Source organism: Lissotriton helveticus, chromosome 7 (assembly GCF_964261635.1).
Source record: "Lissotriton helveticus chromosome 7, aLisHel1.1, whole genome shotgun sequence".
NCBI classification, from domain to species: domain Eukaryota; kingdom Metazoa; phylum Chordata; class Amphibia; order Caudata; family Salamandridae; genus Lissotriton; species Lissotriton helveticus.
In genome coordinates, this window is record NC_136068.1 from 631,726,050 (window position 1) to 631,743,275 (window position 17,226).

General features: G+C 49.3%; 1 protein-coding gene across 1 annotated transcript in view; it reads right to left on the reverse strand.

Moving 5' to 3' along the window:
• Nucleotides 1-496: 496 nt before the first annotated feature.
• The window catches only part of LOC144768866 (adenosine receptor A2b-like), a 45,960-nt gene continuing 29,230 nt past the window's right edge, over nucleotides 497-17,226 (reverse strand). The window contains exon 3 of the mRNA XM_078652873.1: nucleotides 497-9,050. Within this exon, the coding sequence (XP_078508999.1) occupies nucleotides 8,300-9,050 (751 nt within the window). The 3' untranslated portion in view covers nucleotides 497-8,299. The remainder of the gene's footprint in view (nucleotides 9,051-17,226) is intronic.

The window sequence follows — 17,226 nt, forward strand, 5'->3', positions numbered from 1 at the left end:
TCAATGACTTATCGCATAGTTATCTGCACTTTATCGCAGCCAAAGTGGCGATAAATGTATCACCCTATTCACAAGCTGGTGCTAACAGCCAATATCAACAGTTTCCCTGCAATAGCAGCCGCAAAAAAAGCATTGCCACAGATGACACCGTCAACTAATGGTAATGATATGCAGAGTAGGCTTTCCCGTGCAAAAACCCACAACAACACCACTTCTTAACATTCTCAACGACCAGCCAGATTGGCGATAAGACCCCAAAACAGGCGAAAAGGCATAACAGCAGCAGGGATTGAACACCTGTTCTTACCTGGTGTTAAATCGGACGACAACCTGCACCATAAAAGGGACCCCAGCCCAGAGCCACACCTGAAGAACAACAGATGCCATGGAGCTACTGATCATGCAGCTCGGAGCCCCAAAATGGCCACAACACCCACTGCCACCACCCCCAGGCCCGCCCCCGCAACCCCCCCGGACTACCACAGAGGCAGCGCAGACAAATACCCGGACCTTCAGAAAATGCACCAGCCTCACAGACTTACCACCAAAGCATGTCATTGCCCACTACAGGCGTAAAAGGACAACCATCCTTCGCATCCTGATCATCATTGCCCACAGGCTGACGGTACCAACACAGAGGACAACCAACATCCCTCCGCAGACAAAGCTGCTGGCTGTGCTGCACCTGTTGGCCTCTGGTACCTTCCAACCAACAACTGCCAGAGTCAGAGGAGTCTCACAGCCAGCCCTATCAAAGTTCATCACAACTGTCTTGGATGCCATCATCAGCTTGGCACCCCAGCACCTTCACTTCCCCCACACTGCGCACGAACAGTTGGAGACCAAGCAAGGCTTCTACGCCATAGCTGGCTTCCTGCACATGTTGGGGGCAATAGATTACACACATGTACTACTTGTGCCCCCTGCCGACAGTGCACCCAATTACCGCAACAGAAAGCACATACATTCCATCAATGTGCAGGCAATAGTGGATCACCGGGGACTCTTTACCAATGTTGTCGCAAACTACCCAGGCAGTGTGCATGATTCCTACATCTTCCGACAGTCAACCAGCTCTTCCAGGTTGGCACCTACGGAAATGCACTGCTCATTAGAAAGTACCAAATGAACACACCATACACCTCAACTCCACAATCATGCAACTCACAACTCTGGGAATGCACATGTTACAAACTCAGATATAACATGCCAAACAAGATGCCCACCTACCAGACATGACAGCACAACTTACTGTGGTAACACGGGTTAGCCATGTATATAAGCTATCAACGGCATGGCACCTCAGCCGCACAATAGCAGATTGTGGAGAGAAGAGGGAACCAGGCATGTGGGAAGGAGGCAAGTGACCCATCAATGAGAATGTACACAATGCCAAGTGTGGCGTGGATGTGCTGGACAGACTGCAGTATGCAGACCACAGACATATCCATTTCGACATACACTTCTGGTGTTTGGAGTGTAGTGGACAGTGGATGCAATCATGTTACCTCAGTCAGTGGGGAAGATCGCGGAAATGTAGCTTGTTACGCCTTCCCCGTAAGCGTGAGTGGAGTGGGCTGGCCCGGCGTACACCAGGCTAGCGTAGGGGTGTGAATAAAAAGCACTTAGCTCTGGGCGTGGTTCACTTCCGAAATGTCTGCCAGGGTGGCACCTCTCACCCCGCTACGAGGCCGACGCTGTGAGCGGAGTTGCCTGCGATCCTGTGCGCCTGCTGCACCCCAGGCCGCTGGTCCCCAGACCGGTCTTGCCCACCCCTTCGCACCCAGGTCTCACTGCTCACCTGCCGACACCGGTGTGTGTCAAAGAGGACCCACCACATGCCGGTGCAAGCTCCAAGCCCGAGGCCCACGACCTTGGCATCCTCCTCAGACCATCGCTTGATTTATTTATGGCAGAGTTTATATCATTGTACAGGCCTCATCGCAGACTACATCCCCTTTCAGACCTAGTGCCACTAACTCTGTGCCCTGCAATTCATGGACACTCTCTGGTGGAACTTTGGTGGCGTCTGAGTATATGGCCTGTGGGTTGTCTTCATCATCATGTAGCTGATACTGACTTGGTGTTAAGAATGAGCCTGTAGCATTCATCTCCTCCATATTGCCTGTTTCTGCTTGGTTCTGCCTTCTGCATCATGTCCTGGAAGAACACCTTCCACTGTACCCCGTAACACTCGGCGACTTTCTCCTTGGACATCAACGAGGTCCCGCTCAGCTCTCGGGGCCCTACCTCAGTGCACCGCAAGTCACCGCCCCGTGGCGCTGTGCATGTGCTGGCCGCAGTGCATCCGGGGCCACTAACTGTGCAGCTCAAGTCATGGACGCTTGCTATGTGAACTTTGAACTTCTGATTGTCTGATCACTGTTGTAGTAGTTGCCAGCACCAACCAACCTCTGAGGGCTGGCTTACACTCACCACACACCCATCCAGCACAGGCGTCACTGGACATGTGACCCTGTCAATAAATGGTGCCGGGCACACGTGCCAGTAGCCAGTTCCACAAACTATCTAAGTGTGTCTGTGTGGTCATTATGTATGCATGAGGGCCTCGGGCCCTACCACATTAAATTGTGCTGTGTACAGCGGACGCAACTGTGTCACTTCAGGCAGTGGGGAAGACCTGGGACATGAAGATGTGTCGTACCCCCCTGTAAGCATAAGTGGAGTGGACTGGCGTACGACAGTCCAGCGTAGGGGGTGTGGTTCATCAACCCGGGGCTCTGGGCATGGTTACGTTTTGGCCTTGCAAAGGAAGTAACTAATGCGTGTGTCTCTGTTGTAGTGTTGGCGCCACCCATCCCTCAATGGACAATGTTGCAATGTAGCGTGCCCCCGGAGTGCGGGCTCATCAGAAGGGCTAAATGAAGGAGCGCAAGCGCGCTCGGGGTCCGGGATCATACATGCCAACTGTTGTGTGTGTCGGTATTACCGCAGCATAAGCCAAAGGTCTACCCTCAACTGCATCGCAAGTTGAGCCAGCCATGAACTCTACATCTGTGTCCACCCTATCCTTACCATAGGCCTACACATACGTGGCCGCCCACCTTCAACGCGCAACATCACAGTATTGTTGTCAGGCTTGTGAACATGCGGAGACAGGCAAAAGAGTGGTGTGCCGTAGGAGTGCAAGTGATGCAACCGCACTGCACACACTAGTAAATAGGCCCGGGGGAGGGCGGAGCAGCAGTGAGGCTATGTAATACGCATTGATGCCACTCATTTGCTACAAGCAATACATGTCAAGCAGAAATCACTAAGTCACACATATCACACACCAATGAACCAGTGAGACTGCCAACACATCAGGCAGAACCAACTATTGACTCATGTCTCTCTGCACTGTCACAGGGGATCAAGAATATGCAATCTGTCCTTGGATGATGATGACACCCCTCCGAGACCCGAACACACAGGCCCAGAGGCAGGACAATGCGCCCCACAAACACACCAGGGGCATTGTGGAACGCACATTTGGCATGTTGAAGTCACGTTTCAGGTGCCTGGTCATCACAGGAGGAAGGCTCCTGTACAGCCCAGACATCGTGTGCAAGATGATCGTTGCATGTTGTGTGTTGCACAACATATGTGTACGCACCAATGCCCCATGGATACAAGTGCCAGATGCACCAAACGATGATGAGTAATATGAGGCAGATGGACCACACCCCACTGCAGCTGCGGCAGGAATAGCCCGTATAAGTGCAGCATGTAGTGCTAACAATCTCATAATTTGAAAATAGATGGTGGGTGTCTCACCTCTGTACAAAGAGGCTGTTTACGGTGTCACATAGTCGAAATGCCATTTCAGTGTGTCAAAGATAGTATGGAATCCCACTCCTCAGCGTTTCACGTGTCCCAAATTATTACATAAAGGCTGTCATTTGTGACCTACAGTTGACAACACGCCTTATTTTGGGGTCAAATATGTACAACCATGATGAAGGGATGCATCCTGTGACTCAAGTCCCACAACATGAGCAACATGGAGTTAAGGGGAATCACTGTCCCAACATTCGCAGATGCTTTCATACTTGATTAATTATTGACATGACACGTCTGTGTGTATTAGTATGTATTATTCACGTTCAGTGGAGTGTTGAAGCTGTCTTAGCAATGGGCCCTTCAGACAACACTTTACAATGTTGCCCTGTGGAGGGCCAGCCAGAGTCCTTTAGGAATTGACAAGTTACTCGGAAGGGGAAGAATCCAGTCCGCAGGCTAATTGCTGTTTCATTGTTTTACAAACAATATATGGCAGTCCATGTCAAGGTGAAAGGTTAGTGTCATAGAGTGTATCGGGGGACAGTGGAAGGTGGTATTCCAGGGCATGAAGCAGAGGGCAGAACCAAGCAGAAAGAAGCCATATGACAGAGATGAGAGCTACTGCTTCCTTCTTTCCACTAAGGCAGATTCATCCTCATCTTCGTCCTCTAACGTTTCATGTGCCTCACATGTGGGTGGTGGTGTTTGGTCTGCAGCACTGTGTGACACTGACACATCAGGGGCCTGAGATGTGGATGTAGAAGTAGCAGCAGCATTCATCTGCACAATGTCTTGTGGCATCACTCCCATGATGAGGATCTGCAGGGCATGGAAGATCCCATCTACAGCTTTCTCGTGTGCAGTAGTGGTAGCCATTCTTTGCGCCTGCATCCGCTCCATGTTCTCCATGACACTCCTCATGTTTCCCAAATCACGCATGACATCGTTGTAGCCACTCTGACTAGACAGTTGTTGTTGTCTCCAAGTCATGACTCCAGCGACACCAGCCATGGATTGTTGGAGGGCATGGGGCAGACTGTGGGTGTCCGTTAGGGAGTGTGAGTGGTCTCTGATGGGACATAGATACCCACAAATGGCATCTAGTTCGGCTGCCACGAGGTCGAACCCCACCGACACCTGTTGAGCCGGCTCCTTCTGGCGGTCTAACACACAGCGTTGGAACGCCATGTGTTGTTCAGTGAGGTGCTAGGAGCCAGACGTGGTAGTGGGTGCTTCCTGCTGTGTGGTCTGTGCACGGGGTGGGCTCACCTCAATGGTGCTGGGCTGCCCTGCTACTGGAGGAGGGGTGCGGTGGTTGTCCATGAACCGTTGGAGTACGTCCTAGTCGTTGTCCTGGGGGACGTCTCCATTATCACTGACGTGAAGTTGGGTCTGCTCTGCAGGAGGTGTTCATTGTCCCTCTGCAATGTCAAGGGGAGATGCAGTTTCACAGTGTGTTTGATGTATGTTGAGACATTGGCGAAGTTTACATAGAGACTGTATGACAATGTACATTGTGACTGTGAGGAGATGCTTATTTTATGCGGGACAGTGGACATTTGTACTACATCATGGATGTGGGGCTGTACTTGTACATTGTCATCTCACCATTTTTTTTCCTGCATTTATGGTGCATTTTCCCGCATGAAGCTTGGGAATTGCAGGCCTGTTGCTGGCTATCGGTGATTTTTGTATCGCAGTTTGGGACATTGACGCTTTTTCCGCCTTCGTGTTTCACATTTTTTAGGCGGTGTGTTCATTTTAACACGGTAATTTGACGCGTTATAGTGAGACTAATGCATGGTACCGCCGTGTTGACAATACAACGTTAACACAGCGTTATTTTCCTGCGATGGGCTGCGATGTGGAAAGTTGTGTTAAGCTAGTTTGCGATAATTATCATACGTTCTTGAGAATGTCCCCCTATGTTTTATCAGGTTGTCTATAAAAACTCTGAATAATGTACATTCTATGGTTTGTGTGAATAATTCTGAATCCTTTGAGTATTCTGTGGCACTGAGTACGACTTTGATTTTCTGTCTGGTAGGTAGGACTAATTCTCAATCACTCTGTATTCTCTATTTGGAGATAACAAAACTCTGGTTTTAAGGCCAGTCTGGACACTTGTATAATATACCCATATTTTATTCCCCTCTCCCTCTCTCACAACAATATAGATAAAGTGATCATCGAGACAGAATACTCCATTTCCATGTTACCTCATGACTTCTGGAATGCAAACTATTTCTCTGCTCTCTTAAACACAATTAATTTGGTCCAAACTAATTACATAACTATTTAGGTTTCAAGTCATTCAATTTGCAAACTAAATGGTGGCAGTGGCGGCTCCTCAAGGGAGTGCTGTGGGGTGGTAGGGCAGGCCGGGGAGGGGCAGGGTGGGGGGTAGTAAACTCCGGCATACGGCCGAACAGAGTCAAGTAAATAAATAAAACGAGTTACATTGCGTGCGCAGCATGACCATTTGGCCGTTCGGTCGTATGCCGGAGTTTACTACCCCCCACCTGTGCACTCTCTGATTAGGGAGAATAACTGTGATTCCCTTGAGCTCTTAAGTTAGTAAGAGTAAATCAAAGTGTCTGAGTGTATGCCCTGCACTACGAATATACCTTGGATTCCTTTTGTATTCTCTGCAGAGGGAGAATATATGATGCTTGTGCATTCTCTGGTGGTTGCGAACAATTCGACTACTTGTATATTCCTTGTAATCTGTTGTGTATGAGAACAACTCTGATTCTTGGTTTATTTTCTATATAATGAGAATAATTATGGCTTCCAGAGTACTCTTTTCTTGGTGAAAATAACACTAAAATCACGTGTATCCTCTGGTGAGTAGGAATAATCCTGATTCCCCTTGTATTCTGTGGCTAATGAGAATAATGTAATTCCTTATGTATTAACAGGAAGGTGTAAATAACTGATTCCCTGCATACTCAAGTTTGTAAAAACAACTAAGATTCCCTGTGTATTTTCCAGTGGATGGGACAAGCTGAATCTGTGTGCCTTCTCTGACTGTGGTTTTCTTGCATTCTCTTCTCAGGCTAGTGAGAGTAAATCTGATTTTCTGGTTTTATCTGGAATGTGAAAATACCTCTGATTTATTTTTTAATCTTTGGTGAGTCCGAGTAATTCTGATCTCCAGTGCTTTCTTTGGTTGGATTGAAAACTTTGAACTCCTTGTATATTAGCTGGTGTGCTATAACAGCGGAGTCCGGTGTGCTGTCAGGTCGGTGAAAATAACTCCAGGGCTTTAAGTGGAATGAAAAAATTAGGGGGTCTCTCAAATGGGCGTGGCCGATATGATTAGAGGCGTGGCTTAAAAATATGCATGTGGAAAAATATGTGCTGCACGCCTGGTATTTTGCTGCTTTGGTCATTGCATACAGATATATAATACAGCAAACAACATTACACCTACAACAAGTCAGGGCTATTGGCTTAGCCAATGGATGTTAGTTGTGTAAGATGAATATTCAACAACGATGGCTTCGTTTTATAGAATATTGAAAATCTTTCAGTTCTGAAATGATGAGACTGAAAGAACTATAGTGAATCTCTTGGCAGTTACCTCAAAGGCAGTAAAGGGTGGCACTGCTGCGGAGTTAAGATTTTTTTTCATCCTCAGGGCAAAAATGTAGAGCCTGATAGAGGCCTGTCTCATCACCTGCTTTTTCGAACTGCCGGTGCTGAGCACCGGCAGGACCCGGCACCACTTAAAGCCCTGAATAGCTCTACTCACTCTGCGAGCCTATGTATTCTGCAGTTGGTGAGAACAACACTCTCTCCCTCTGGGCACTGAATGGCGGATTAGAATAAATCTGAATTTCTTTTTATTCTATGGATGGTTAGAATTACTCTGATCCTGCACATTCTCAGATTGGTGATAGTAACTATGATTCTTCCTTTAGCATCCCAGGTTCCTGAGGTAGATTTGTGCCACTCGCCAGACGCTGAGGGTGAGTGAGATATTGCACTTAGTCTCTCTCCCTCTCCATCCACCACCACTGAAGAAGAGAGGGACTTATACGCAGAAGGGATACGCATTGCCACCCCATTGTTAGACAGAGATGTAGTTCGCACTTCTCGATTACTAGACTGGCATCGGGATGATGCCTCTTCCTTTGGATAAGAAACACCCACCTGTTTCTATCAATAAATAAATTAGTAAACAGTGGATATCATGCTGAGTCAAGCACCCCATGTCTTTCAACCATGCATCCAGCAGAATGATGAGCGCTTGGGCTCCATGATGCGTCATCGTGAGGTCAAGTTAAGGCTTGGTGCCATATCTTCGTATCAGATATCGGGTGCCATATCTTCATATGACAAATACCATTGCTTGGTGAGCTCTTGGTGGCAGGTGCTCTCATCTCCTCTTCCATGTGGCCGTCCACTCCTGGCTCCATGCACATGTGGTTTGTGGGGAAGCCAGCTGTTCGTACCATATCGTATTATTGGTCATAGGGCATTGTCATATAGGAGCCCCTATGCTTGGGCATCACGTGTCCCGTGAGGTTGACAGCATGGCTATGCTGGTCTCTCGACTCATAGAGCGCATTGTGCTTACCCTGGTCAGTTCATCCCGGTAGCCCTCCCTGAGCCAACAGGCTTTTCCGACCAGCACACAGAAGGCCCTGCGGAACTCACGCAGGCGGAAGGCATAGATGACAGGGTTAAGCACTGAGTTGGCATGAGAGAAAGCAATAGCCAAGTACATGAGCCAAATGGGTGGCCGTGGGCAGCCAGGGCAGAAAACAGGCAGGCAGTTTAGAATATGGAGGGGCAACCAGCAGAGAGCGAAGAGTCCCACAATGAGAGCCAGTGACTTGGCCGCATGAATCTCCTTGAGGAGGCAGGCTAGGGTCTTCCCGCCATTTCCTCGACCTACACCCTTGGGAAGCATCTGACGCAGCTGCTTGCAGGCCACATTGTAGATGCTGATGTAGAGGAACATCATGCACACGAGAGGGAGCAAGATGCAGCCGAAAAAGTTGAAATAGACCATGTAGTTCATGTCCACGACCACCTCAAAGTAGCACGTCACAGTTCGGCAAGACGTCCGCATCTCATTGGCTGGTGACTGAGTGACGTCCAGTGGTGAGACCTCATTGTTTGGTTCCTTGCAGCCACTTTCAATAGCATGAAGGTTGTTCCAACCGAAGAGGGGGATCATCCCAAGGAAGATAGCCAACGCCCAGAGGAGCGCCATCACCTTCTTAGCTTGGGCACCATTCACAAGGGCTCCGTACCTGCAATCAAGAACAAGAGGAAGGCCGTAAGAAACAGACATTCTTCTACTGCCATCCACATGATGTTTTAAATGGGAAATAGAGTGGTAAAAAACAATACTTCAGAAGTAGATGATATTATTTCACAGAAAACTGTGAAATATGGATTTCAATTAGTGGGGGTATGGACTCAGTCTGGTTTCTGTTCCTCCAGCTAACTCTATAGGTAATACAGTGCATTTAGATGACAGTACAAAAACATACTACAAAAGATTCACAATTTACCTTTGTCTAAATAGAAACCATTTCTTACCTGAGCAGTGGAGCAGCAGCTTCAAAGTCTCTGAGCTTAAACACTGCCTCTGGTTGGTTTAATAAGCAGGCTATTCATGAAATAAATTGTAATCCGGGCCAAATCTTAGCTTTGCGTTGCTAGTAGCAGCTCTGACTTCTATGGACCTACTGTGGCTTTAACCAAGTTTTCTCTAAAAATCCCACATTTTGAACTACCTAATTAAATAATTTTCTCTTCTTCTTACTACAATCAAGGAGTATAGTCCTGTACTTCAATTACTGTTTTCAGTAAACATTTCCATGTTTGGAAAAAAACACATTGTTTTCATGATAATTGCACTAAAATAAATATGTAAACAAAATGCATAACTGGTGCCATGTGTGGTATATCCCTGAACTGCAATCTTGGTGTTCTGGTGACCAGGGCCGGACTGGAAACGAAAACAGGCCCTGGCAAAGTGCTCGAACGTCCCCCTTCCCCCCCCCTCCTCCGACCAAGCTCTTTGCCGGGGCTGGTTTTCGGCCGATTTTGTTACAGGACAGATTTTGCAGCTATGCTGTAAAAACGGTCCTGTAACAAAAACGGCCCCCAGGGGCCCAAAACCGCCCCCCACCCTTGCGGCGCACCGGGGGATTGCCCGGTGCCCGCAACGGCCAGTCCGGACCTGCTGGTGACGCTCAATCAATCTATATTTGTAAAGCCCAAACATATCACCTCCTAAGGTTTCAAGGCGCTGGGGGCCGTCCGGGAGATTAAGTGAGCTATTGCCCAGAGTCACATGATGCTGAGCTGAGCTGCCACCGGTGCCAGGGATCGAACCGTTAGCCCCATGCTCCAGAGTCAGCTGCTCTGGCCACTGCAGCACACCTCTCCATGTTAACAAACAACATGGCCTCCGAACGGCTGTCAGACTACTAGTCGCTGAACGAGATGTCACCAGAATCCACTGAGGGAACTTTAGCACTATATCACGGGTTACCTGATATGTAAGCTATATGTTGTGTTTATTCCCCCTATACTAAGTGCCCCATGACTGCCACCCCTGTTATTACTTGAGAAATCTTTAAATGAGATGTGATTGAGAAGGTCAATGATTCTGTGGCATATTCTCAAGGAGCTATCGCTGAGCAAACGGCACTTTACCCCAGCCAAAGTCGCAATAAAGTTATCACCCCATTCACAAGCTCATGTAAACAGCCCATAACACCAATTTATATGGGATAGCAGCCGCAAAAACATCCCCACAGATGACCCCGGCAACTATCGCTAATGAGATGCAGAGTAGGCTTTCCTGTGCAAATAGCCGTGACAACACCACTCCACAACATTCTTAACGACCAGCCAGATTGGTGATAAGATCCCAAAACAGGTGATAAGGCGCGTTAGCAGCAGGAAATTAACACCTGCTCTGACCTGGTGTAAAGTCGGACGGTAGCCGGCACCACAAAAGGGAGCCCAGCCCACAGACACACCTGAAGAGCAACAGATGCCAAGGAGCTACTGATCAGGCAGCTCGGAGCCCCAACAGGACCACAACACCCACCGCCACCACCCCCCGGACCACCACAGAGGCATCGCAGACATAGACCGCGGACCTTCAGAAAACGCACCAGCCTCACAGACTTAACACCAGAGTATGTCATTGCCCATTACAGGCTCAAAAGGACAACCATCCTCCGCATCCTGAACATCATTGCCCACAGGCTGACGGTACCAACACAGCGGATAACGAACATCCCACCTCAGACAAAGCTGCTGGCTCTGCTGCACCTGTTGGCCTCTAGTACCTTCCAACCAACAACCGCCAGAGTCGGAGGGGTCTCACAGCCAGCCCTATCAAAGTTCCTCAAACCTGTCCTGGATGCCATCATCAGCCTGGTACCCCAGTACCTATACTTCCCCCACACTGTGCAGGAACAGCTGGAGACCAAGCAAGGCTCCTATGCCAATGCTGTATTCCCGCACGTATGGGGTGCAATTGACTGCACACATGTCCTACTGCCCCCTGCCGACACTGCACACAATTACCGCAACAGAAAGCACACACATTCCATCAATATGCAGGCAATAGTGGGCCACTGGGGACTCTTCACCAATGTCGCTGCCAACTACCCTAGCAGTGTGCATGATTCCTTCATCTTCAGACAGTCCATCATCAACCGGCGCTTCCAGGATGGCACCTATGCAAATGTTCTGCTCGTTGGTAAGTACCAAATGAACACACCACACACCTCAAATCCACAGACATGCAATTCACAACTCTGAGAATACACATGTTACAAACTCACACACAAAATGCCAAACAACATGCCCACCTACCAGACGCGACAACACAACTTACTGTGGGAACCTGGGCTGGCCATGTACATCAGCCATCAACAGCATGGCGCCTCAGCCACACAATAGCAGATTGTGGAGAGAGGTGGGAACCAGGCATGTACGAAGGAGACAAGTGACCCATGAATGAGAATGTACTCAATGCCAAGTGTGATTCAGAAAAGGGGGTGGTGATGAACAGAGTGTCTGAATTAAGCAGACCACTCTTACCCAGTCCAAAGATCAGGGCTTGATCCATCACCGTTATTTAGCTCACTGCCCCATCCCAGCTCAGAACCTGGCTATATGCAAATTAGTCTGTCCCTGGCCCAGTGCATCATGGGAACAGGGCAGACCAAACTACCAAGCCAATTCTTCACCAGAAAGGAGACAAGCTTCCGGGGACCGGTTTCTGCCATTTCAGGCGTCGTCGGCCCGGCTTGCTTGAATCCTGATGGAGCAGTGAGCAAGGGACTCATGTCTGAGTATACCCTGCCACACCTATAGTGGCCAAAAACGATTCAGAAAAGGGGGTGGTGATGAACAGAGTGTCTGAATTAAGCAGACCATTCTTACCCAGTCCAAAGATCATGGCTTGATCCATCACCGTTATTTAGCTCACTGCCCCATCCCAGCTCAGAACCTGGCTATATGCAAATTAGTCTGTCCCTGGCCCAGTGCATCATGGGAACAGGGCAGACCAAACTACCAAGCCAATTCTTCACCAGAAAGGAGACAAGCTTCCGGGGACCGGTTTCTGCCATTTCAGGCGTCGTCGGCCCGGCTTGCTTGAATGGAGCAGTGAGCAAGGGACTCATGTCTGAGTATACCCTGCCACACCTATAGTGGCCAAAAACGATTCAGAAAAGGGGGTGGTGATGAACAGAGTGTCTGAATTAAGCAGACCACTCTTACCCAGTCCAAATGCCAAACAACATGCCCACCTACCAGACGCGACAGCACAACTTACTGTGGGAACCTGGGCTGGCCATGTACATCAGCCATCAACAGCATGGCGCCTCAGCCACACAATAGCAGATTGTGGAGAGAGGTGGGAACCAGGCATGTACGAAGGAGACAAGTGACCCATGAATGAGAATGTACTCAATGCCAAGTGTGGCATGGATGGCCATACTGCAGTATGCAGACCACACACATATCCATGTCGACATACACCACTGGTGTATGGAGTGTAGTGGACAGTGGACACAACTATGTCACCCCAGCCAGTGGGGGAGATCACGGAAATGTAGCTTGTTACGTCCCCACTGTAAGCGTGTGCAGAGTGGGCTGGCCCGGCGTACACCAGGCCAGCATAGGGGTGTGAATAAAAAGCACATAACTCTGGGCGTGGTTCTCTTACGGAATACCCAACGTCTTTGCCAGGGCGGCGCCTCTCGCCATGCCACGAGGCCGTCGCCGTGAGTAGTGTTGCCTGCAAACCTGTGGACCTGATGCACCCCAGGCCGCTGGTTCCTGAACCAGTCCTGCCGACACCGGCGTGTGTCGAAGAGCACCCACCACGTGCCGGTGCAAGCTCCAAGCCCGATGCCCGCGACCTTGGCAGTCTCCTCAGACCATCACGGCCTCCGCGACATAGGCCCGCAGGAGTCCTTTCACGTTGACGTACTCCACCGGCATACACAGGTGACTAGTAGGTCTCACATTTGGAACTGAGACTTGAATACACCATGGCAGAGTACATTATTTAAGGTGAGGCTATGTCACTATACTCACTTCAATGTGGTGCCTCCAAGGCTGTGCATAGGACTCTCACCAAACGTGTCCGTGGGCACTTGCTGACTGTGGCCTACAGCCTACACTGCGGTCCTGCAGGCCTCACACCAATCCAATGCATTTCGTCAAAGGCAGGACATGACATCATCACTAGCCAAACACCCACTCAGCTCTGGGGCCACTACCCATGTCACCCACAAATCTAATACACATGCCATCCCAAAGTCATGTGTTAGAGATCCAGGCGGAGATGGCTGGACATCGGTTAACCTGCGCTGACCACAGCCTCCGTCTGACACAGCGCCCAACTAGGTTGAATTTTCGGAACTGAGTCTTGATATTTTCATGGCAGAGTTTATGTCACAGTACGCAAGGAGAGGAGTAAGAAGAAGACGCGCTTCATTCCGGAGGAGAAAAGGCTCACCTTTACGGAGGTAACGGGACACTACAACTGCACTGGTGCCACTGACTCTGTGAAGTGCATGCCCACCACACGTGGCTGTGGGCCCCGATGACCGCTGTCTCTGGAACACACTGCGATGGAGTAGGTCACACATTTTGAACTGAGTCTTGCCCTCTACATGGCAGGATCCATGTCATTGTACAGGCCTCATCGCATACTGCATCCCCTACCAGCTCTGGTGCCCCCGAGTGAGTGACCTGAAATTCATGTTCGATCTCTGTCTGTACGTCTGTGGTGTCTGGGTCCATGGGCTGTAGGTTGTCTTCCTCTACATGTAGCTGATACTGACAAGGTGGAAAAGTGGAGTCTGTAGCATTCAACTCCGCAATTTGCCTGTTCCTGCTTGCTTCTGCCCTCTTCATCATGCCCTGGAGGGACACCTTCCACTGTCCCCCGCAAACCTCTGCGACATTCCTCTTGGACATCAACTAGTACACGCTCAGCTCAAGTGGCCCTACCTCAGTGCACCGTAAGTCACCGTCCCGTGGTGGTGTGCCTGTGCCGGCCGTTGTGCATCCGGGATCACACACTCTGTGATGCTCAAGTCAGGGACCCATGATGTTCGTACCTTGTACTGCTGATTGTCTGCTCACTGTTGTGATTTTAGCCAGCACCAACCAACCCCTCAGTGGTGGCTTACACTACCCAACACCCACACAGCACAGGCGTCACTGGAGATGTGACCCTGAAAATAAAAGGTGCTGGGTGCACATGCCCGCAACCTGTCCCAAAAACTCACTCAGTGTGTCCGTGTGCTCATTATATATGCATGTGGGACCGGAGCCATTCCACATTACATTGTGCTGTGTACATCATGTGCAACCATATCACCTAAGTCAGGGGTGTAGACCTGGGACATGTTATCGTGTTGTATCTTCATGTGAGCGTAAGCGGGGTGGACAGGCGTACAACAGTACTGCATAGGGGTGTGGCTCCTTCACACGTGGATCTGGGTGTGGTTCAGTGTGGGCCTTGCCAAGGATGTGGCTGATGCGTGTGTCTCTGTTGTAGTGTCTGTGCCACACATCACGCAATAGACAATGTTGCTATGTGGCATGTCCCTGGTGTGCGTGCTCGGCCGAAGTAGTACATGGGGGATGGCATGCCCGCTCTGGGTCAGGGATCACAGAGGCCAACTGTTGTGTGTGTCGCTATTAGTGCAGCATGAGCCAAAAATGTACCCTCATCTGCATGTCGAGTTCAGCCAGGCAGGTGCTCTACATCTGTGTCAGTCCTGTCCTTGCAATGGGCCTACACAGATGTGGCTGGCCACATTCTGCGCAGCATCATCACTGTGTCATACTCAGGCTTGTAGACATGCGCAGACAGACAAGTCAATGGTGTGCCGTAAGGGTGCATGTGATGTTATTGCGCTGCACACACTAGTGAATGTGCTCGGGGGGAGGTGTGGCAGTGAGGCTACGTAGTACACAGTGATGCAGCTCATTTGCATCACGCAGTACATGTCATACAGGAATCACTAAGTCACACATATCACACACCAATGAACCAGTGAGCGTGCCAACACATCATGCAGTATGTAGTTGTGACTAATGTCTCTCTGCACTGTCACAGGTGACCAAGGTTATGCACTCTGCCCTTGGATGATGACACCCTTCCAAGCGCCGAATACACAGGCCCAGAGGCAGTACAATGTGGCCCACAAACGTAACAGGGGCATCGTGGAACGCACATTTGGCGTGTTGAAGTCACGTTTCAGGAGCCTGGACAACACAGGTGGTAAGATCATGTACAGCCCAGACCTCGTGTGCAAGATGATCGTTGCATGTTGTGTGTTGCACAACATATGTGTACGCAGCAAAGTCCCATGGATACGAGTGCCAGATGCACGGATGATGATGATGAAGATGAGGCAGGTGGACCACACCCCACTGAAGCCGCAGTAGGAATAGCCCATAGGGACTACATCATTGACAATTTCTTCTCTGGTTGAGGTCACATTGTGTGGGTCCTTCGCAGTAATGGCACAGTACATTGACTGCCACAGGCACTGCATGTGCTAATAAAAGAATTCCGATACACATTCCCTGCGGAGCATGTCACTCATCTGTACTGGCACTTCACTCAGACAAGTGTGGGTGCGACATGTTGTGCTGTCAATTGAGGGATTTGTAGATGGATGGTGTGTGTGTCACCTCTGTGCAGTGAGGCTTTTTATGGTGTCACGTATTCGAACTGCCAGTTCTGTGTGTCACAGTTGTTACAGTATCCCACTCTTCGGCGTTTCACATGTGTCCCAAATCATTCTTTTTGCTGTTATTTGTGGCCTACAAGTGACAACAGGGATTCTTTTGTGCTCTGATATGTGCCGCCATGATGCAGGGATGCACCCTGTGACTCAAGTCACACGACACGGGCAACATGTACGTAAGGGGGAGTCACTGCCCCTACATTTGTCTGTGCTTTCATTCTTGTTTGATCATGGACGTGGCACGTCAGTGTGCAGGGGGTATTGTTTCCCCTCTGCAATGTGAGGGGGAGATGCGGTTTCACAGTCTGTACCATGTTTGTTTCTGCATTAGCGCAGGTTACATACTGAATGCATGTCAATGTGCATTGTGGCTGTGTGTGGGGAAATGCCTATCTGATTTGGACAATGGTCATTTGTTCTGCTTCACAGCTGTGGGGTTGTGCTCGCACATTATCATCTCACCTTTTATTTACTCTGCTTTCATGGTGCCAGACGTGTGGGATTTGCAGACCTGCCTCTGGTTTTCACTGCTTTTTGTATCGCGCTTGACCTCATCACAGCTTTTTTTTGCGTTCGTGTTCCGCATTTTTGCGGCGTGGCGATTTTAACGCGCCCATTTGTTGCGTTATCCGGTGACTATCACATGGTTCTGTTGTGTTGTGAATACTTGGTTAACACGGTGTAAGTTTCCTGCGATAGACTGCGATGTTGGAGGTTGCATTAAGTTACTTTTGAGATGATTATTACACGTGCTTGAGAATATGACCCTCTGTTTTGACATGTGTAAAATGTTGTATGATGGTGTGACTAAGTTGTGGGAGTGACACAGCAGAAACAAAGGTAATTGAAGGCTGCATGATGTTTTATGTGTTGGCATATGATGGTGAGTATGAGGGTGTATGAGGCACATATGTACATGCATGATGGTGGTCTGGGGTAAGTGTTTAGGAGATTGATGGTGGATGTGTGGACATTTGACAGTGAATGTATGGACAGTTTTTGGTGTAAACTGGTGGTTGTGCTGAAGCAAAATGGTGGGTGTTGATTATATACGATGTTGGAAGGGTAGCTGTACAGTGGTGGTTGTTTCCATAGGGTGGAGGGTTGATTTATGTATGAAGGTGGGTGTGTTGGCATATTATGGTGAGTATATTGGTGTATTATGTTTTTTGTG